We start from the raw sequence: 23,728 nt of genomic DNA on the forward strand, positions 1-23,728 counted from the left end.
AGCAACAAGCTGGTATTTCAAAAGAAAATAATATTCCATCTTCTAGATTCAGAGATAATTCAGGAAAGTAATAAAAGCTTGTGAAATCGTATGGAAGAAAGCTTTATGTCACTTCACTCCTTCATCAGATAGAAAGCAAATACCTCATTTCATTGGCCAAAACCGTGTCTTGGAAATGACCCTGTAATTTTTTCTTTTGCAAGTCACCAACTTTCGTCTATTTCAATGGACTTTCCCCTTCTCCAATAGTAATCCTAAACCCTCCAGTGTCTTGGGGCGTTCTGGCAATGGAGCCTGCTGCATGTGCTTCCTGCAGTCAGCGTGCACAAATGATCACTCTTTAAATCAAACAGTGCAAGATTTCATTAAGAATTTGGAGAACCATCTTATGAGTAGTTGATGATCTCATTTTACCCATAAATGGCACTTATTAAGTAAATACCTTTGAAGCATAGGAAACCGTCTGGGAACCGACTTGTGTTTCTTCCTCTGCTGTGTTATCTTAATTTGGTTTGGTAGTACAGAAGTCCTGGAAATATTTTCTAAGGGAAATATATGTTGGGAATAATGCAGTGCTATTCTTAGCTCCTCTCGCAGACTTCCTACTTGTTATTTTTCCTTGGGACTTTGCTGTTCTTCAGGTGCTTTAATTTCATATTTACTCTTGATTTCCCTCGAGGGGAGGATTCGGCAAAGCACTGAGCGCGTTTCAGACCTGGCTCTACGGCAACAGGAGGTTTTCCAAGAACTAATTCTGGCCTTTTCTATGAGAATCCTTGTCAGCACTTTTTCACTGTAATGAAACGGTGAATAAACCAAAGTATTTTTGGTAACAGTTGGCACACCACACCTCTGTGGTGCCCATCCTTTGAGGATGTGTGTGCTTTGGAGACTCGGGAATTACACATCTTGTGCATGTTTCTGCTTTAGTTATGAGGAAGTATTTATGCTGACAGGCTGGGACAGAAGCTCTGAGGAGTGATTGCTTATTGTTTCATGGATAATAATCAGCTTCTCACCTTCTGTGGTTATTAACTGTTTAGTTGGAAGTGCCTTTTAGAATCGGAGGGTGTCATTTTGTTACAGGCAGTCTTCTTTAGAGGCATCTGAAGGAAGGATCCTTTGGATGCCTCCAAACATCCTAGATGCCTCAAGCTTTAGGGTCCTGCTTGAAAAAGGGACTGTCACCCATACTGTGTCTCAGTTGTGGCTTTGTCCTAACAGAGCATTGGGAATGAATCCCCACAGGTGGAGACCTCCCCTGTCATGACCTCTCAGTGCTGTGCTACCTTTGCAATAAAAATGTCCCTTCTGAGCATCCCAAAGAACAATTTTCGCTGTTGTTCCTCAGTTCAAACCCTTCCAGTTAATAACTGTTGTTGCTCTTTGCTTTAGAGGACTCTTGCTGGCAGGGGTGAAGTGAGCTCCTCTTAGTTGTCAGGGCTAGTAGCAGGACTTTTGTGTTGGAAAAGCCGTCAAATCCTTTTGAAAGAGGAAGTAGCTCTCCATTTGAGCCTTAATTTTTATATATTGGTGCTGTTACCTCTGCAAAGCCAACATGTGTATCTGATAGAGCAGCAGTCAGAAAGATCTTGAAGAGGAGGAACCACCCAGCTCTTAGTGTCCCGTTTTTGTGCGTTGTGTTCTGGACTCTCCAAATTGTGTTGAATGTTGTGATTGAAAAGATTGTCAGCACTATGCAAATGAGAGAGAGAAGTGAAAGTGCATCTCGTGCAAGTAATTCCTGTGTAGATAATTTGCCATAAAAATTTATATTGCCGTTCTTAAAACCTTCAGAGATTTATTCTGTCTAGGGGAAGGTGATTTATATGGTATTAAAACACTTTTTATGTTCCAGTCCTTTAGATTTAATGTTTATTGCCTATAAAAATGAAATCTTCCTGTGGATATTTAAAAGTTTGGGTACTGTGTGAAATATATATTCAGCTTAGAATCTGAAATGCTTTAGAGATGCAGTAAATAAGTGATGGAGTGTTACCTCAGGTTCACCAACCTCGGCAGTCCAGACTTACTCCAGGGCTGAATCCATTATGTAGATAGCATTCTGCTTACCTTAGACATATGGTAAGGAACACATATAATGACAGAAGTAATGTGTAATTTTGTCATTCTTTTGAGGCTGAATATTTAGGGCACTCTGTATAAAGGTTTTTGAGGCTGAACGTGGACTGATGTGTATAGATGGTATTAAAATGCAGAAGTAGGCTTGTTCATAACCCACAAAGGGCTGGATTAAAGGAAAGATAGAGGTACACGGCAGGAGTATCAAAGGAAGAAAAAGCATTTGGCATCATTTCTCTATATAGCTTCTACATGTGGTAATGAAGGGAATGTGACGAGGCAGTGCAGGACTGTTGCAGTCCCTGTGAACAGAAGGGCAAGGAACAGTTTGTGTTCTGGGTTTATTTCTAGGTTATTGCTGGTTATTTTTGCTATCCCTATTAGTGTTTAGGCAGAAACACAGAAGAAACTGTCCCTCTTCCAAAGTGTGATTCCTAACCTCATAGCATAGGTTCTTCTCCTGTTTGATTCTGGACGGTTTTCTAGAGCATGACGTATCTTTCTAGACATGTCTTCTAAAATACAAAGCATGAATCTGAAAGAGACAGAAAGGAATCAAGTGAGGTTTTGCACAAAGATCAGGAAAGTGTTTGTAGGTGATTGTTTTGCCTTGTGACTTTAGTGGTGCTGCCCTGAAGAAGTTGATGATGGAACGTGCATTCCTTTTCCCCAAATGTTTCTCATCGTTTCAGAGTTCATTCCCCTGAAGAGCTGTGCAAGTTAAACTCTAAAGCATGTGTCCTGCTGGGTACCGAGAGAGATCGAGGAAACGTTGGCAAGGCCTCCTGAGTTTTTTCAGCTGCAGCTCTCTGGATATCGCTGCACATGAAGCACAAAAATTAAAGATTGATTTATTGTCATGTAGCTAAAATAACCAGAGACGTTGTGGGAAATAATGCTGAGGGTTTACCGATAATGCTTAATTTGCAGCGGTGCATCAAACAGTATTGTGCAATCCCTTTGCAAATGATCTTCTTCTAACAGAATCTGATGTTCCCATGAGGGTTGCGCTGGAGCCTGTAGCCCTGCATCTGGCTGCAGCGGTGCAGGCTTTCTCCCACCGTGCTTCACCTCTGCCTCATCCCCATGTGGGAAAGGATGCAACTGGGATGTTGCAACGTCAGGCAGCCAAGAGAATGGCACCATTTCAGGGAGGAACCTTGGTGAAACTTCCCAGGGTTTAACTGTCTGCCCTGGCACATGAAAGCCCAGGAGGTGTCTGAGTGTTGTAGCAGTAAGGGTCAAGTCTGTGTTAGTAAATGTAGCACTTTAGCAAAGGTGGCTTGTTTGTTGTTTAACTGGTGAAGCCAACCAGTTGTTCTCCAGACAGGGTGGGTAAGACAGTTTGCGGAATGGGACCAACAACCGAAAAACCCAAGAAGTATCAGGATAAAGAAGAAACATCCAACAAGCAACAAAACCCTTCCTGCACTTTTATTCTGGTCTCCACAAGAACTTTGGGAAGGCAGGATCACATTCTAATGTCTTTTTCCTGAGTGATATGAAAGAACTGGAGAGGCAGGAAAGCAATTTAAGCCTGTGGTGGGTTTAGCTGGGTTTGACCTTTGCTTCTAGGGTTGTAGAAATAGGATTTAGCTGAAATTAAGTGAAAAGCAGTAGCTGAAAAAATAACCAAGCTTCAGCTGAATGTTTTGTATACCAAAATACTGAAATTAGCCTCTCTGTGATGATGCTGTTGAAGCAGATAGATGGCTTTGTGTGGAAGAGTTCTTGTTGCATTCAGATTATCCTTTTCTCCTTACCAGCCAGATAGGCTGCCAAACCCCAGCTCTGGTGGTCTGATAATTCCATGGTTTTGTTGGGCTTCCTATTGGTCCACTTGCTTCTTCTGCAGTAAACATAGTAGCTACATATTCAGTTCCTACCAGAAATGTGTTTCTTTTAAATATAGATGTTCTTGAACTATAACTTTTTTCCCTTCTTTTTTTCATGAAGGATCTAAACTGAAACTTCTCTTGTTGATACCATGTGTAGCATGTTGTGTCATCTCACAAGAGGCATTTTTGGATTAAGCTTTCATATTGTCAGGTTTAGGGCTTCATGGTATTTCATGGGTTTTCTCAGCAGAAGTGCAGAGGGTGTCCCATGCTCTTGTCTGCATATATGAAAGCTAAAATTTGGCTGTATTTCGAGAGTGTGTAGATGAAGGATGGAGATACTGGAGGCAGTGAATCTTGAGAGTAGCTCAGAGGTAATCCAGCTGTTTATTTGTGGTTTGTCTGAAAAGTGCATGGGGATGGAGAACGGTGATAGCAGCTTCACACTGTTCACTGAAAACCTTCAGCTTCCTGTTTTGGGTCACAGATCTGAATACTGGTTTTGGTTTAGAAATGTGATGCTCATTAAATACATTATAGAGATAGGAAATTATTCATGAGGGCTTGACTTTCCTTCCTAAAGAACTTGAATGACTTTGGACTTGCTTCCAGCCATAGCAAAAAAGAGGGGAGATGTTGGAAAGTGTTGCTCTTTCTTTTGGTTTTCCTATAGGAGACATGTATGTGTGCATATACATGGACTGAAAATCCCTGTATGACAGAGTGCCCTGAAGAGGTACAAATGTAAGCGATCTCTTGGTAAAAAGATCACTTTATGCCTAGTTACACCATCTTCCTCCCCAGATTGCCAGGAAGCAGACATTACTGCATCTTAGATAACTGCCTGCCTGGAGTTCTGTGTGTGGGGAGGGAATGGAGTATTGTGTTCCATCAGCTTCTAAAACTGAACTAATTAACAGACAATCAGCATTGATTGAGGCAGCTGCATTCTTTACTGAGGGATGATAAACACAGGGTCTGCACAGAATTGGTTTTACTGCCCTAAAGTGCAAGAAATTGAAATTGTATTTGATAGCCAAAATTAAGGGCTTTTTAGTGACAGTGTATCATAGCAAGGTTGACAGTGCCACTGCAGCTAAAGCTGTCGTTTTCATGTGATTTGTCACTGTGAATAGTGGGGGAATTCTGTACATTACTACCAAAGGTTTTTACGGTTAAAAAGGGATTTTGGCTGGGCTTTCTACCTTAGGTGTGTTCATGGGGTGAGTAGATGTTGGCTGTCTGGAGTTTGCTGCCTCTGCTGCTTCTAAATGCAGTATTTACGATATTTTATGTATTCCTTTGTTAATGCATGATTTCTAGAAAGCCTTTATAATAATTCCTGCTATGCAGTTCAGGATCTGCTACTAGAAATGCTGATTTAAACAAACGGATCTATGTTAGGAACAGAGTGCAATAGTATTTCTGGTTCTAAACTAGCTTGCAACATGACTAACATGAAGCATGTTATTTTTTGTTCCGTGCGGCTCTGCGTGGTGTCACCTCCAAGCCAGCCTCCTTGTGACTGTACATCAGCTAATTTTACTTCATGAGTCAATTCTGCTATTTTCCTTTTCATGTCACAGAAAATGAGCTTAACTGAGTACCGCAGTATGTTGTTGGGAATCACCTAGCTAGAAAAGGCATCCTGCATTCCCCTGCATCCTGAATTCAGTTGGGTGTGAAGGGTGGTACTTGTGCTGAACATTGTCCAGGGAAGATATTAAAACCTATAAAAACTTTCTGAAAGACTTCAAAATCTGCTCTTCTCTTTAAGTGTTCAGAATATGTCACGCTTGCTCTTGGTATTAGACCAGACACACATTTATACTGTTGTGTGTTGCCATGCTAAGCTGAGGCAGTATTTGGGATTTAGATCTGAAAGAGGCCTAAATAGGATGTTAATAGGAGCAAAAACCTAAATAAAGAGGATGTTGCTTTCTTGTTTCCTATTTATATCTATAACTTTTTAGAAAACATCCCCCAATTGCATTCACAGGCAATTCTCAGGAAAACTGTATTTTTCCCATCATGGGAAAATGCATAAACCTTACAGCATGCCCAGAAAGTCAACAAACTCAGACCAGGGGAGGAAGCATGTTAGTCAGGAGTCAAGGACCGTTCTCTGAAAGCACTCTGCCAAATACTCTTCCTGCTTAAATTGTTTATCAAACAACAGTTCCATTTGCCAGCAGATTTCTTCTGATCTTGTTTCTGTTATTACTTTATTCCTTAATGCAAGTTCCCCATCCAGCTTTCCCTGCCAAAGGCTGTGGTCCCTGTCGTGTGCGTGATGCCCCTCGGCTATGCAGCTGCATGGTGGAGCAGGTACATGTAAATGTGCCCCTTGATCAGTAATAAAAGGGGAAGGTGAAGCCTGCTAGAGGGGTGTCACTGGACAACACTTTCAGGATGTATTTTGTAGGATTTCCCTAGTGCACATGCCTGTTGGTCAGGATTTTAAACTAATAGCAACAAGAAGTTCCACATTAAGACTAGCCTCATCTTTCCAAACCGTATTTGACATGGTTAGATAGATTATCCGTCTATTGTACCGCTTCTGCAACACCAACAAACATGGGAAGGGAACAGGAGGTGTTGTGTTAAAGTCCACAGTAATTTTTTCCTGTCCCTCAAGGAATGACTTAGTTGGAATGTGGTTTTAAAAGTATTTTTAGGTTGCTTTTTCAGTATGTATTTCTACTTTTGTTGGTAAATATTTTATGTCCAAGTGTTAGGAAATGGCTTAAGTGGCTTTCAGATTGGTGATTGCCTTTGGAGACTGAAGGATTAACGAGTGGTGGTTGTGATGGGCTTCGGAGTGGACACTGGGTCTGTCTGTAGTGGTTAACCATGTTTAAAACCCCCTAAAAATGAACTGAATAACGTGTGTTGTCAGAGGAAGAATAACTGTGAAGTTTTGTTCTAAGTGGCACTGTACTTAAGGGTTGGTTGAAGTGAAATAACCCCCGAGCAACGAGTTTGTTTTCATTTAGAATAAAAACACATCACAAAAGCTTTTTAGTTTTTAAGCAGTAAGTTCCCAGAACTCACACTGAAACAAGACTGGGCGTGTGTATGTATTATTGATTTATTTGTGGTAACATGCATAGCAAGTTATAAATCCTGGTCTGTGTTAGAGTATGTATCTTGCTTAAAGCCTGGATATGCTTCATTTACTAGCAAAGCTGAGCTGAAAAGGGGAGTAACTAAATACTTTAAATGATGTAACAGAGCTCATGTTAAAGGGTCGAACTTTTTGTTATTTAAGCCACTCTTTTAAGACTCCATTTTACTTTGATCTCTGGTCAAAAGGATTATTTAATGTAACTCATGAATCTGATGTTACGTGGTAGTAAGGCATTAGTTGAAGTTAGTGGCGGTGTTTAGTTACAAAATGGCAGTGTAATCCCTTTCCACCTGAACACCATGGCTGCTGCAGTAATGCCTTGAAACAAATGATAAGAACAGCGCAGTAAGTCGTTTGTAATGCCTCATTAGTTAATTGCCTTTTTTGTTGTTGTTTTGGTGTATTTAAAGGCCAAAGCTCTACTTAAAATTGTCTACAGAAACACGTGTTATGGGACATGGTTGCTGTGCATCTCCTTGTTAAAACCTAAGGCTTTGTTGGTGTCACAAAAGTGATTTAGACCATAGTTTTCTCCTCATTGTCCTTCCCATGTGCAGCTACTCCAGTCGCTGTTGGGAGGGCTGAGAAGGGGAATGGAGTAGACATCTGCCACAGTGAAAGCAGAGGGGAGCTGAGTGGGGCCCAACACGCTGTGATCTTGATGGTGTGGTTGTTGTGTTCTTGGTTGCCACTTAAGGGGTAATTTTTCTGCTTTATGTGGTAAGAGCTATGGTGAGTATGGCTGCTGGCGCTGCATCTCGGTCAGCTTCTGATCAGCTAAGGAGATAGGTCAAGCAGATGTATTTTACTTTGTGTCTTGCCTAGGCAGAGTCTTTGCAAGCAGCAGTGGGTTTCCTTTGGTTTCCCATAATTGATATTACTTGGCAGAAGAAAATGTAGTTTGGTTCCCTGCTGCCCTGTAGCTGCTGCAAAACTCACAAATGTTAAACTGAGGCATTTATTTTTCTTTCAAGTAATTAACCAGCATGTATGTGATTAGCTAACTTGATTTTATCATGTAGAAAGCCATCAGCTGCATAGGGCAGGGAAGCAGGAGTTTCCACGCTTGTAATGCGGCTGGGAGACGATGGGGGAGCAGATTGCTCCAAGTCAGAGCAACACTTGCTGCTTCTCGCTGTACACTTGCTATCTGCCTGAAATCCTCCCTTCTGGGAAGCCTCATTGCAGCAGTGTTTAAATGAATTCATTACTTTTTGGCCTTTTCTGTGGTAGCTATTGAAGCAACTAGTTTGAACTCTTGCTTTTAAGTGGAAGAGTGTGAAAATTAATGTGTGGGAAGTCAGTGGAGCTGTGAGCAGAACCCCGCTGGGGTGGGAGCTGCAGCAGCCCCGTTGTGGACGTGCTGTGCTTCCCAAAATGAGGGAGCCCTCTCCCCAGCAAACACTTTTTAAGAGATTTATGTCCTTTGGAAATGTAATAACTGAAACACAAACCCCAGCAGAGTGTTAGGTAACTGGTGCAGTAGGTTTGCTGTCAGTGTGTATGTGCCAGGTATGAAAACCAAACTGCGAGGTCTTTGGGTGAGGGAATGGAAGCTGGTGGTCTCACAGCATTGTAAGGACAGTGGTGTTGGTAGCAGAGCATCTGCATGAGAGGACCTTTAAGTAAGGCTTGGAGAGGAGCAGCCTTAGAGATGCAGCTGCTTGGGTCTGGTTTTTAGCCTGTCCAGCACTTGAGGCAAATGCTTCCTGCAGTAAGGAGTGAGTAGACCTGGTGGGAACAGGGATGACTAACAGTCTGGTGCAGGGCTATGGAATGCAAGGTGGAGGCGAGAAGCGTCGGGGTTAGGGTTGAGGACTCCGGGAGTGAAACCTGGACGTGGGTTCTGCAGGGAGGTCAGAGCACATCAGCAGGGTGGAGAGCCAGCCAGGGCACTGCTGGTTGGACTGGGGCTTGTGAAGGTGGTGTGTTCTTCAGCCCTGAGAGTGCCGAGAGGGAGTAGATAATGCTGGAAGGTGAAAACCCCCTTTTGGAAGGAATGGGCAATGTTTCATTGTTTCCCTGAGAGGAAAACCTTGTTAAATGCAGACCTTTGGCATTAAGGTCTTTATAGCTCTGGACAGTCTCCCATTCTTCGCATTTCTGAGGTGTAGAAGAACAGACAGGCATAATTGTGTTGGCTGTGGCACTGGCAGCCTTTTCTCCTCAGAGTGCATTTGTTGCTGGTGTAGATATTTATGCAGCTGGTTCGTGCTGATAGAGCTCCTTTTGAAAAGCCAGCGCTAGCTTTCCCTTCTTGTGAGATTTCTTGATATGCTTTCCCTACATTTTTCATATTGGCTGGTGTTATTGTGAGCAGACAAAGCCACAACAGGCTTTGTGTTTTCATGTTTCCCTTTTGTTTCTTTAAGATCCCCTTAGTTAAGGTTTCTTACTGACAGCTACATCAGCACCTCTGGTTTTGTTCACTCTTTGCGGTGGCCACCACACACGTTGTCTCTGTCCAGAAGCATTGCACAGAGGTCAGAATTTGTTCCAGTTAAAGCCTGTTTCAGACCTTACTCAAGAGTCAAATTACTTCAGTATGCGGAAATAAAACGTGTTTATTGAAATTTCCTACCTAATTCTGTGTGTGAAAGGTTGCTACATTGGTTTGCCAAATGGCAAAATGCTGCTTGAGAAATGGGTTTTGTTTAATGCTTACGGGTTTTGGGTTTTTTGTTTCCAGAGGTGTAAAATACAGGAATTCTGGACTTTGCATTGTTGGTTGTTCATCATTTCCTGCTGATGTGTAGGGCAGGGGATGGTGCTCATGAGGTGTTGAGCTCTCCTTGAACTTCTCATCATCCCTTTCACTTGTATTAAAAAGGGGCTTTACAGCGAGGCAGAGACAAGCTCATTTTACTGGAAAGAAACTTCTTCCATGGTTGCATTCTTACAACGTTTTCCCTTTCTGATTGGAATGGGGGCTGGCTTCTTACAGTCAAAAAGAAATTCCCAGTGTCTGCTTTGTGGTCATAATGCAGAGCTCTACCAGGGAGCACAGCACCGGTCTGTTATCCCAGAGGAACACAGTGAGCTCACAAAGCAGTTTATCATTTCTGCAGTACATGTGTGATCAGCTTCTGCACAGGTGAGAACCGTGCGGTGTTAAAGGTGGAAGGATCCATTGCCTGACGTATCAGGGAAGTGCAAAATTCCCTTGGAACAAGTAGGCTGTGTGTATGCAGAGCTGTGCCTGGCACTAACACGTTGGTGTCATCAGTGCACCAAGAAATCCTGTAATGGAGCTGATGCATTAGCTTTGATAGATCCAACAATGCAGTCCTGAGGCTGAGAACAAAACCGAGACTATCGAAAACTTTCAGTTGCACATTAGTGTGTAGACTGAGTAACTGACTGAAATGATGATAAAGGGAAATACCTTAAAAACACAGAGACAACAGTTCAGGGGAAATGGTTACTACATTTACTGGTAGAAGACTGCTCATCTACGTGCAGTTGTAATTTGTGTCAATCCTTGTAATAAGTAAATTGAGGTTTCTGGTGAAAACGTGCTGTTAACATCTGCAGCCATGCTTAAGGCTGTCAAGGCATAGCCTGGGCATTGCATCCAGGAATAGGAGTCTACCAGAGAAGAATCAGTGCATCATAAAGATATGATATGTGTTTCTTCTTAACCATTGTAAAATGGGAGAATAACCAGATTTGGGGGTATGGTTACATCACTTGAGGATGATTATGGAAGCTTTGTATAACTTTCCCATGTCAAATAAAGGAATGCTAGATCTAAGCAGAGACTACTAGTTAGGATATATATGTTAAAGCAGCTTTGGGGGGGATTGGGATGCTGAAGTGTTTTGGTTTCTTGTGTCCTGCAATACCAGTGTAGTTTCCTTCTGCTGTTCGGATGGGGGAACAGGGACTTCATAAATGTCCAAGAAAGATCAATTTCTGCCTAGAATCATTTTCCCAGGTGAGTCCTTGGAGAGCTCTCGTGGCAGAAAGGGCTGGGTTGGTGCTTCCTGTTACAAAAAGGGAATGGGGGCTTCAGTGTGCTAAACCGGTCCATTGTCAGTGGTGCAGACCTGCTGGCTAGGGGATTATCAAGGTATGCATCTGGTAGGGAAAAACATGTCAGCCGTAAAAGAAAACAACCTTGGAACCTGCCTGAAAGGAGGCTGGAGTGTCGGAATTACTTGAGGTCAATGTAATTGTAGGGTGATGCCAAAAGGGAGGATTCCATCAGTTCCCCTCACTCCAGCTGTGTTTCCCACCTCCCTTTAGTAATGGTACAACACTGTGTAGCCACAGAGGGGGGCTGAGCAGGGAACTGCTTCAATGCCACAGGATTTGAGAGGGGAAAGGTAGGATGTTTTTCACAGGAGGCTGGGATTCCCATTGTGGCTCCCTGCACAGCTGTGGCATGGGGTGACAGAATCAGGAGGAACAGGGCTGGCTCCTGGGGAGCCTGAAAGAGACTGGAAATACTGGCATTAAAGGAAGCCAAATGCAGTTCAGGTTGATGGTGGATAGCAGATTGACCCTCCTAGTGCTAGATATTTTTATATATATGCTACATGAAAGAAACCTTTTAATGTTTGTTTTCTAAGAATTGCTTTTAATGACTCCCTGCACTTCAGAGCATAAGCCCTTCTTTTCTCCTCTCTTCCCACTGCCTCCCTCCCACCCTCAATAACTTTGTTGGAATGGGTCAAAGCAGAAACCCTGGAGAGAGTGCTTTAGTTATCTATGGCTTAAGCAGTGTGAACAGTGTCTGCCCAAAATCGATGGGACTTTGGGGCAAGGGGCAGGATAATCCTCCTGCTTGTTCTCTCTCAAAATGTCCTCCAAGTAGTGACTCACTTCTGCAGGGGCGATTGAATAGAGGCTATTTTTGGCCAGAAAGTTTATTAGCTGCTGTTGAATCAGTGGAACTAAAGCTTCCAGGCCTTGAATCCTCTCTGTGGTCAGGTCAGCACTGCAGTGCCTTTGAGCCCTGCCTTCTGTTTGCTTTTCACTGGGGTCTTTTTGATTTTAAAGGTGTGGGGAGTGATCCTAGGACATGGTCTCCTGGTTTTGTTACACCCTAACGGATTCCCTACTCTGCTTCTCTCTGTATAGTATTACATCTCCTTTTACTTAAGCTCTACTTAGAGAGTGGTTGCAAGACTTGGGAAGTGGGTGTACCTTTGAGTGTACTCAGGTTTGAAACCTCAAAACTAGTGGTATTTACTCTTGAATTTGTGCTTGCTTGCAGAAATGATGTATTGGTCACATTGAATTTTTACAAAAATTGGGATAACTCATGAGATTAAGTCTCAAAAGTCTGAAAAATTTGCCATTAATGCCTGTGGGTTGTAATCCTGTATCTGTTACTAGGTTTAAGTAAATGAAACTTGCATTGAAAATGGTTTAGATGAAGTGAGGAAGAAAATTTTCCATATAGGTTTGATTTGGGGTTTATTAACCACAACATAGCTTGAGGATTTTAGCGTCTCAGTTTACATCAGATCTTATACGTGGGCCTGGATGTCTGCAGTTCCTCTACTGTATCAGTTGTTCAGAAATGCTAAGGCACAATCTTCAGCCTGTGGGCTTCAGAGTTCAGTGTAGTTGTATGCTGGCGTTTCTCCTTGGTGATGCCTGTACCTGAGATGTCATGTAAGAAAGTGTTACATAGTAAGAAATCATTAGACCTGTCCCAGCTGGAATTCTGAAAGCAATGGGAAGGTACCTGTAGTGAATGTGTTACTAGCATCAGTCGAGCAGTGGGAGCGAAATGGTTATTCGTCACTTGCTACTTGCCTCTTCTCTTCATAATAGCACGAAATATGTGCTAGTATGAAATAGGATTTATTTTCAGTCAGTTCTTCTTCTTTCTTGTCTTTAAACGTGGAAGTGTAGATCTTTAAAAGTCAGATTTTCCACTTGCAAAGTTGCTCACGAGCACCCTGTATTGTGAAAGAAAGTGTTCGATTCTTTGGTCTACTGAAATTCCTCCTTACTTCATGATTTGTGTTTGCTTTGCTTTGCTTTAAATGTGTGCTTCCTTTTTAAATATAGTTTTCCAAGTTGCTGGCCGTACCAGATTGTTTATATTTTTTAAAAGCCTTCTGCTTAGCCGTTATATTGCTCTTTATAGTACTGCTTAACCACATTGGTTTCTGTTGCTCTTTTTTCTTGCATAAACTTAGCTGGGATGAATTTCAAATGTGGTTTATCCAACTGTTAAGTATTTCCCACTTTTCTGCAATAGATTTCACATATGTTACAGAATTCCAAACCAAGATCTGGTGGACATATTGCCCGGTTTTGTAACTCCAAGTCAGAAGTAGAGGGTTTTTTAAGCATTACAGTGCCAATATTTAGGTCACTGGCTCCAGTGTGCTGCCTAGCTTCAAAGTCATTTGTCGTATTGAGCTTATTTCCAAGGATTAAGATAACATGGTCCATATATTAAAATAAATAAATTAAAAAACCTCTTAGTTTCGTGGTAATAAACCTAAAGATGGGGAAAGTATTGATCCTTTTGAGTTGGAAACTGCAGAAGGCCTTTTTTTCCTATGGGTACCTGCTGCTATTTCTAACACCTCTGCACACACAGGAAGAGTCATATCTTTGGTTTTCCCATTTTGCTTCCCCATACTGTGTGCCCATTTCCACTAGGAAACATGTATGATCCAATGCACAGGAAGTTTTTATGCTAACCATTTAGGAGTAACCAAATCTGCTTTACTTTTACTATGATATTTTGTGTGTGGTGGTAGCAAGAGATGCCTTGGTCAGTGACTTGACTGACTGTTGGCGATCTGGAATCAGACCTCACAGGAGGTCCCAGGCTTGACTTCTCAGTTTATTCCATTAAAGGTTATTGGAGTATGAACAAATGCCAGTGGTGCAGCAGGTTTTCTGTTGGTGAATCTCAGGGTCAGAGGCACGTTGGCAGTGATGTGATGAAGATAGCCGCAGAGGGAACCTGCCTCATGTTGTTCTTGCTTTTCATGAGCTTCATTCACATAGCCAGGCTTTTCTCCTTTCAAATGAATAATGGAGGAAAACAGTGCCAAATTCCTTTTACAGATTCTTGGTTATAACTCCAAGTGACCTGGGGAATGATGTACACAGCTGAGCTTCGCCTTTATTTTTTTCATGTTACATGGAAGTACTTCAGAAAAGGAATAAACTGACATGGAAGATTGAGTATTGTTGGTGTATGGGCTGAGGAGTGACCCGTTCAATCTATTAATGATGACATTTGGAAGTACAGCACTGAGTAAAGAAACTGAGAATGGGGATAACACACTTGGGTGGAGCTGGGCATCGCTCTGAAGGCTGAGCCTGTACTTCAGCCTAGTAGAAGCTGTTGGAAGATAATCTGACATTATCAGATGATGAAAAAAAATATAGTTTTGGGGAAGGAAACAGAGACTTGCTAATAATTTTAGAGGAATAAATTCAAATAGTAAGAAAGGATAATTTTGTGTTCAAATAAAGAAAGGCTTAAGTTGAAACAGAGCATTGCAGTGGCAGTATAGAATTCTACACTGTGTCACTTGAAATTAAGAGTGACTGAAGCATAACCACTCTAGGCTGAAGTATAAGGTTAACAAATTTGAGTTAATCATAATATTTTTTCATAGAGTAACTCAAAAAGGGAAAATCCAGTTTCTTTACAAAGCAGGCAGGTGAAAATGAACCTAACTGCAATGTGGTTTTAGATCCAGATTTGGGAATTCATTAGGAGGTGCATATTGCATGCCCCTGCTGCTATCCTGCATACTGTTGTGGTTAAAGACACGAATGCTTTTGAGGGAAATGGTGATATTTGGGTTTAAGATGGGTTTTAGAACCTCATTTGATGTTATTCACGAGGTCCAGTTTCTGGAAGCTTGGTGCTTTGTTCTGTACCAGCAGTCCAGCCGTCTTGATGCTCCAAGCGCCGTGATGTACATATGAGCCTTTGTTTCTACTTCTCTAAGAAACAGCACTCTGACCATAGTCCCTTGTTGTTGTTCTGTTTTTGTTGACAGAGAGAGCTCGATGCCACAGCAACAATATTGGCAAACCGGCAAGATGAAAGTGAGCAGTCGAGGAAAAAGCTTATTGAGCAAAGTCGCGAGTTCAAGAAGAACACTCCAGAGGTAAGGAGGAAAGCTGTTCCAGTCTATCAAGTGTATTGCAGTAGTATAGGGTATTGGGCCTATGGAAGCTGTTCCAGTCTGTCAAGTGTATTGCAGTAGTATATGGTATTGGGCCTATGGAAGCTGTTCCAGTCTGTCAAGTGTATTGCAGTAGTATATGGTATTGGGCCTATGGAAGTGTGTTTTTCCCTTAATGGTTTGTTTCCATGATTTTCTTGTATGCATTGCCAAGTCCACCATCCTAAGACTGCTTATCTTTGATGGTTTTCTCATCAGGCAGCTTTTGCATTTTGTAAATAATGGATATGAATTGATGTTTTTAGAGGGACCATGAACATTATGTTCCAGCAGGCTTGCTCTATATTTTCTATAGTCTAAAACCTGGAGAACTGCGAAAAAAGAATCACTCTTCACTAACCCAAACTCTCTTAGCACTTGGATGTAGAAAGTGACATTTTGCTGCCTAAATAAATCTGTATCAAGGGCATAACTTCAAAGATGCCCATTTTTCCATCAAAAATCAAATTAAGTTATGCTGTTGACTTCACTGGAGATGCAGCAAGGTCAGTGCTGAGCTCATCAGCTATTCCACACACTCACTGACAGGTAGTGAGTGAAAGGTGTCATGACCAATGCTAAGCAGGAAGCTTTTCCATGCTCATGTTAGCATGTGCAGTGTGTCAGTGTACATGTATTCACAGTTACACCAAAAGTACATATAAACTCATCTTGTTAAGTGATGAATGTGTAGTAGTGTGTAGGGCTGTTGGTTTTGTGGGTTTTTTTCCCCTGATGATTGCCAGCAATCTGTTCATCCAGGAATGTTCCTGGGTTTCAAAGTCCATTCCAAATAACCTACACACAAGTATCGGTTCCTTCCAAGTACCTTCCTGGGAAAGAAGCAGCAGGCAACTCTTCTAACCTTTATTGCTCCTTCTCAAGTAAGGGATGCTGCTTTGCTTCCTGCTGCAACAGTGGGAATGATGCTGGAGGATCATACCCAGAGGAACAAAAGGGAATGTCAGAGCAGGAGGGACTTATGGGGAAGGGGAGTTTTGTACTGATGTGCTGAGGAGGCTTTGTCCTTGAGGTGGACAAGAAAGGCCTAGTGAGCCACTGGCATTTCCAAACGGATACATTTCTGTTACTAAAACATCAAACATGCTGTTTTTAAGAACAAAAATGAGTTCTGTAGTTTGACTTGCACAAAAACCCATTCCTCAGATAAATAAGGAACGCAGTGTACAGCTGAATTCAGATTTCCACAGTGAAGTAACAGCTTTATTGGTATAAAAAACCCCAAACCCACAAAGATGGAATTGTTAAATGTAACAATTTGTTTCAGGATCCCAGTCTCCATTTTCTTTTTCCTTCTGCATTTATCCCTGTTAGTGCAGGAGTGGTTTAGCCTCATCCAGTGTCTCTTTTCCTCTGCTGTAGCCAGTCTCACTGTAAATCACAAGTGTCAATTGCCTTGACTTTCCTATCCATTGCTCTCTGGGATGTCCTCTAGACTTTCCATAATGTCTGCTTGAAAGCAACATCCTGTGTAGCAGAAAAGGATTAGGAAAATTAGTAATGAAGTTGAGGATCCTTTTATTTCTCTTTTTGCTTTAAAAAATGTGACAAATCTATTTGGGTCATTTCTGCCTTCCTTGCAAATTATCACATCGCTGCAGAAGAAATACAATATTTTCATGTTTATAGGAATGACTCCAGGGCTTTTGGTATTTAAAAATGTTAGAATACTATTTCTGACTTGGCATACAGGGAGATGACGCTGGGAAGAAGCATCTCATATTTGGGAACCTTGTGAGAGCAGAACATTCAGTGGTGAATGCTACATGCAGAAACCTTTAGAAATGGTTCTTAATTCCTGTTACTGCAACAATACTCTTTACCTCTTCTCACCTTTTAAGAGGTCATGTCAGACCTGCGGCCCAGAGCTGTTCTGGGGTATTTTCAGGCTCTGTTTCATCCTGGGCAGCTACTGTGGAAAGGCTGAGTCTGGTCAGGAGACTACTTGAAACATCAATTTTACATGACTGCTACTTGGAAGACATCTCAAAATAGATCGTGTGAATTGCCACCCTCCATCAGATGATTATTTTCTTATAGTGATAAGTCCTGTGCTACTGTGACTGACTGTGATGCTCTGGGGGTATTTTAACCTCTGAATTTCTTGTCAATTCTGGTGTGGATGAGCAAATGTTTGAATGAGCATCTCTGAGAAATCTTTTTCCCCTCTAAATTATTTCAGTGGCACAAGTCACAATTTTTGTCACAAAGTGAAGGTACTTCCCAGTGATAACTTTGCTTCTACCCAGATTCACTTGAGTAACTACTTTTTGCTTACCTGTTTCCATTTTAAACATTGAAAAGCTTATCTAATATTTCCATTATTATTATTATTATTATTTTAAGCTATTCCATAGCAACAGTGAAAAATACCTGAAAACAAGTAACTGAGTAAGCCAAGACTTTGTGAATGTGTGATGTCTAATTGTTAAATACTCATGGGAAGGGAAGACAACAATACTTCAGCCGGTTTAGCCTATAACTCTCCATTGCTTTCCTTTAGGGTTCAGCCATGTAAACTAGATGGTGCTGAGCTGTGTTTGGTTATTGCCAGGCTCACCTGAGCTGTGGGTTGTGAAACTGAGCACAAGAGAAAGGACCAGCTCTTGGGAAATAAAACAAGATTCTGCTTTTCTAATATGAGCGTGAGCTATAAAAATTGAGGCAGATGTGAGGCCCTTGCATTAAAGCATCTATTTGGGTGCAGGAGCTTACCCTGTGAGCTGGTTTCTTTGGTCACTGTTTTTTCCTGATGGGTAAGTTGAACTGATGATTCCTCCCTGTTGCTGCCCTTTACAGTTTCTGTGCTGCAGATGTACTCTGTTGGTGAGATTTAGGAAGTCAAGGTTACCTTTAAATGCTCAAACTGGCATTTGTATTTTAAAGATTGGATTGGCAGGGTTATGAAGGGACATGGGGGAACCTTTAAGCATAAACAACATAAGTATGTTCTCAACTAAGTAGCTATAAAATGCCCTGGAAAATGGACTATTGGAATGTGACAGGAAACAAATTAAAAGAGCATATGAAGAGCATGTCTTAACAGTGACTGGATGGACGTGCAACCTGCTGACCCCAAGCACTTATAAAGAAATACAAGTTCTGCAGTGTGACAGTGATGTTGCTGTGGTGGCTGTTCCCATGAGTTCAGGCCCGTGTGTTCATAGAAGTTGGTATGACCACTTTCAATGTATTTATATTGTTAGTATTATACCATATCATCAATTCTGTGCTGCCTTGGTTGATCTCTAATGAGCAATGTTCACCTGCCTGCATAAAACCTGGCTTTCATTGCTACCTGAGTTATCCCCATCCTGCTGAGTTATGTTTCTGTAGTACCACTACCACAAAAGACAAAGCAAGATGTGTCTGTAGAATCTTGTTACAAAAGGAATAGTTTTCTTCATGACATTGCATATTAGGGTGATGTGTATTTTTAAGGTCCATGGTCTTTCTACAAGAATAACATCATAATTGCAAGTCACAGCTCTTGGAAAGGGATTGAACACAGTTACTGTGCAGGGGCTCAGAGTTTTAGAGTTTGGAATTCTTCAGTTCTGAGTCTCCAGGTCTTTCTGGATCACTCTATTGGATTATCCAGTCTCTGCAGCAAAAGAGAATCAAATTAAGCTTGAAATTAAAAATCAGGCTGCTGGTTGAGTTCTTGGGCTGAGAGCAGTATCCTGTGGTCAGTGGTGAATTGTGCTTGAGTCCTGATGGCTTTGCTCACTCAGGTCCTGCCTGTGTTACAGCCTGAAAATAAGAGCATGCCTAGAAGCACTAGTGAAAATACACAGCCTGTTTTGGAAACAGTTGATGCTTGTGGTGTCTCTGTCCGTAGGGGTGGGTATTGATTTGCTGCCATCTAGAGCTGGGTGGTTCTTCTCCTTTCTTTTGTTCCCCCCCTCCTTTTTTTTTCCTTTCCTTTTTCCCACCCCCTTTTTTCCTTTTTTTATCCTTTACCCGTTTTTTGTTTTCTTTTTTTTTGTTTTTATCTCATTTTCCTTTTCCTTCCCTTTATTTTTCCCTTCCCCTTTTTTTCATTAATTTACTTCCCCGTGTGCCTGAGAGCAGAGTGTGGATGTTCCTCCCTCCCCCTCACCAGGAGCATAGAAGAATCATGTTAATATCAAGGCCTTGAGTATGAAGAACATACATGTTGTTTAATTGTAAACGTTAGCTTGCATAACACAACTAAATACAGGTGATAGGAAGTATACCTGTGCATGATAGGGAATTAAAAAACATCAACTTTTCATGTATTTCCTGGCTTACAAGTTATATCAGGAAAGAGGTGAGGAAGATGCTCAGCTGTAACTAAAACACCTCTTCACTAACACAGCTTCCAGCACATATCCAGACCATGGCCTCATACTGCTACAGTGAAGAAAATGAGTTCTATACCAGCTCAGATTTTTAATACTTTTACTTCTATTATAAAACAAAAATACATCTTGAAAATACAAAAATGCAAATACTTTTATATTTCAAACAATAGCATTGGATACTCTCCTTACTGATTTAAGCCATCATTTCCTTCATGTGAAAAATCCCAGATTCTAAGAAGATAGAAGTATGGCTTATCTTGCTGGTTTGGAACTAGGATGAATACCTCTCCTTTAGCGTAATGATAACTAGGTGCCCTGGCTTCCCTTTCAGTGTTACATGGAACATTACCATTTTCTGAAGGCATTCTATTTGCAAGGTCATGAGGTTTATGTTAATTTGTACTCCATGGGCTTGTTATTTCTAAAGCTAAATGAAAATGATGATGATCATTATTATTACACTTTTTTCCAGAAAAATATTATTTTTTAAAAAATATAAAATTATAATTTATCTCCATGTCTTAAAATGTAATATAAAAAATTAGGCTTTTGGAGCCAGTTAGGTTAAATCAGATCTAACCTTATCCTGGAGGTCCCTTATTCAGGAGTTCTCAATAATTTTGTTGTCCTTATTTAATACACATTTAACTTTAGCACATTCTAATTGTTGATAGGAAAACTGACAGTGTTTCTGCCGTGCTTCTCTATATTATGATCTCTTGCTGCCTTTTTACTTTATTGGAAGTGAGGGAACAATAAGAGAATTATAACTTGCAGTTCTGTTTTTCTAGGATTCTCATAGAACTGACCTCCATTTGCCTGTGTTGCCCATTCTCATCACCATTGTTATTAAACATTATTGAATTTTCTTTAAAAAATCATTTTTATCAGCCACAAAAAGCTAAGGCAGAGTCTCAGGCAGATGGCATCTCCCCTGCTATTTGCTGGACACACATTAATGCTCGCAGTGATTCTTGCTCTAGCTCAGTGCATTGAGGAGCAGCAAATCCAAGCTAGGAGCAACTTCTTCAGGCAGGTACCCCAGAGAAAGGCTTAAGCGTTACTGTTTCTGTATTGCAGTAGGATTGTGGTTATTCCCCCTTGGTCAGTTTGGTGGTGGAACCGGCATCCTGGGGTCAGTAAGACTTTAGTTACAGTTCGTTTCCCCAAACCAGGCAAATTTTGCTTATCTCTGCAGGGAAAAGGTGTCAGTGAAGGCTGTTGGTGGGCAGCAGGCTGCTGGGTTGCAGATTGGTAGAATCTATTTTGAGGTAACAGGACTTGAGAAGGTCTTTTTTACAAAATGAATCCCTATTTTGGGGGTTATGGGATGTAGGATTTCATGGATAACTGTGTAGCTGTACAACAGCATTCGTACTGAAATCTAGGAAAAGAATTCCCTTGACCTGCGAAAGTAATGGTCGTGCATCACATGTAATTCAGCAGAGAAGTTTGATTTGAAGCACTTTCCTCAAACCACATTATCAGGACACACTGAGTTACTGCCTGTCTCCATTTGCTTTAAAAATATCCTTAAATCCATTTTTTACAACAGGCTTACCTCCAATGGCTTTTTATAACCCCCAGAATGTATGGGTGATTATTCAAGAGTTCCTGAAGTCTTCCAGAGGGAGACACATCTGCTTCAACTGAACACATCTGAGTAGTTGAAGAAACCGATTACTCTGAAGTCACTTGCTCTTAGTAATTTAGATTTATTTTATTTAAGCATTTTTCTGGTTAAACATGCTTAACACATGAAGAATGCATTTTTCTTGCAGCAACATCACTTGCAGGTATTAGATTTCAGTGATGTCAAGGGTGCTGTATTCTCTATCAGGGAATAGGGGGTAGTTTTCCTGTTACTGTGGTTTGCAAGGGGACATTGTAAGCAAATATTAACTCTCTTGCTAAGCACTGGATGCTACTTTGAGTTTCTCCTGTCACTAAGAATGGAACAATGCAAACAAATAGCTTGTTCTCCTCGAGTTGTACTTGCCTTTGCTTGAACTTGTCGGCATTTGACCCATTTGGAGGCTGGCCAGAGGGAGCGAGCGGGGCAGGGGATGGTTGGGGAGTGGAGGTCTGAAGGAGGAGAATGTTTTCAAGGTCAGAACTTGAAGGAAAAAACTTGACCTTACAGGGCATTTGTCATCCTTCCTCCTCAAGAATGGCTGTGGTTCATGGAAGTGTGCATTAAGATTAGTTCATGATTTACTGAATGTATCATTGACTGTTTCTGAAGGGAAAATGTTTCCATTTATTTAGCTGAAATAGCTGAGATTTTTCTTGCTGTGGTATCAACATTTAAGAGCCATTCCTATGTTCTGTGTTGCTTAAAGGTAAGTTTAAGACTGGGAATTTATATATAGATCACACAAAGACTGTGTACTCTCAAAGCGAGTCTGAAGTTCAGTTCCTAAATTTGCTTTGACTTCTATTTAAGAATCATACTAGAAAAACAAGAGGCAAAAAGGATCCTTGCTCTTCCTCCCTGCCTTACCAACAGAAGAACTAATTAAACATCTTTGATTAATACTTTACCTTCTGTTTTATGAACAAATATGCTGTAAACCTCCTTCGGTTCCTTCTGCCGGACCACCTCAAAGTCATTCAGGTGTAATTAAAGGAACATGTTGTTCTCATTAAAATTATGATGGTGTCATGAATAACTCCTTTAATAATAGTTGCCAGTTACAAGAGATTCTTTTCATTGCTCTGACAGTGGGTAAGTGTAAAGTTGGATCTGCTTGAAACAAGGGCAGAAACGAGAAGTTGTTGAGTGAGAATGCTCACAAACAGCTTGGTTCCAGATCACACTTTTGAGCTTTTCTCTTCAAAACCAGTAAAAACAAGTACCCCAACTTCCTGCAGGGATGGGTGAAGTCTTGAGGTAAACCTTTAGGATGAGAAATGCTGATAAAATGCTCTTAAAACCTATTTTCTTCCAGAAATTTTTAGGCTATTTTGCTTGCTTAAAACAAAGTCTAAGAGCAGAAAGCTTCCTGGTAACGATTTTTGAGTAAATGAAAGGACATTTAAGAATCAGAGCAGTTGAAAGTCATTTTTATTTTAGAATTCTTTTAGCATTAACGCATCTGCAGTGTTGATGAATCTATGGAAAACTGAAATTGTGCTTCTCCTGCCGTGTCTCCAATGTGACAATAAATCAACGTTTTTTCCTTTTAAAATGTCTGGCCTTATAATTTATGTTTGCATAACCCATTACTAAATTCATAGTAGGTGTTTTAGTTGGCAGGCACAAGTCCAGGGATTCAGTGGGACCTATTTTAATACTGAGCTTTTGTTACTGTTCATAATAATTATGTGTAGAAATAGATGTATTTTCTTCATTATAAAGCCTAGCTTGCTTTAGCTTTGGATCTCCCTTTACTTCCTCAACACAAATTGTGCTTTAAAGCTTTGACAGAATTATGTTTTCTAGACTTGAAAGAAGGAATGGATTTCCCAGGTTGTTGTTTTCCCCCACTTTTGAAAAACTGAACCAAACACTGAAACTGTAATAAAAGTACAAAAAGTTGTAATGGATCCCGGGTGCTATTTGTAATTTTTGAGGATTCTTTTATTTTATAGTCAAGTTGTAAATATTTAGGCCAGCGTGGAGGCAGTATGCAAATAAAAGAAGTTTTATTAATAACCATTATCTGGACCCCGGTAATAAATATGTATGACTTACATAGGAGTAAACCCACCCGATAAATATAAAAGCCATACAAAACCATTAACAATTTTTAATGGACTTGCAGATGGAATAATTTAGTGCGACTGTAGCTTCTCACGTTCCAACTCCTGTAACTATTTCTCATCTCCTTGAAAGCTTTCAGCTGAAATACATTGCTACCATTCATGATTCCACCTTGTCTCTGTTTGAAACCATAAAACTGTGGTTTCACCATTTCTGAAGCACTAATGCTTATTTATGGCTGCATCTCTGCATTTTTTTAAGCGCAGAGGTGGATGTTTATCTACTGAATGCACACTGCCCTTTAAAACGTAGGCTTTTCTTAGAAGCAGCAGCTCTAGACCAGTGTTCAGCAGTGAAGAGGGGGCTGAGTGGTCCGCAGAGCTGGAAATAGCTTTGTGCATGTGCTTTGCTGATCTTAGCTGCTTTCCTAACCAGGAGTTACACACACGCGCAGTCCCTAT

General features: G+C 41.0%; 1 protein-coding gene across 6 annotated transcripts in view; it reads left to right on the forward strand.

The window, feature by feature from the left end:
• CUX1 (cut like homeobox 1) overlaps positions 1-23,728 on the forward strand; it is a 266,767-nt gene that overhangs the window by 35,053 nt on the left and 207,986 nt on the right. For all 6 annotated transcript variants that reach the window (XM_034068862.1, XM_034068863.1, XM_034068865.1 and 3 more), the window contains exon 2: positions 15,045-15,155. In XM_034068862.1, coding sequence (XP_033924753.1) covers positions 15,045-15,155 — 111 coding nt within the window. The remainder of the gene's footprint in view (positions 1-15,044; positions 15,156-23,728) is intronic.

The sequence above is a fragment of the Melopsittacus undulatus genome, chromosome 13, assembly GCF_012275295.1.
Source record: "Melopsittacus undulatus isolate bMelUnd1 chromosome 13, bMelUnd1.mat.Z, whole genome shotgun sequence".
Lineage (NCBI taxonomy): Eukaryota > Metazoa > Chordata > Aves > Psittaciformes > Psittaculidae > Melopsittacus > Melopsittacus undulatus.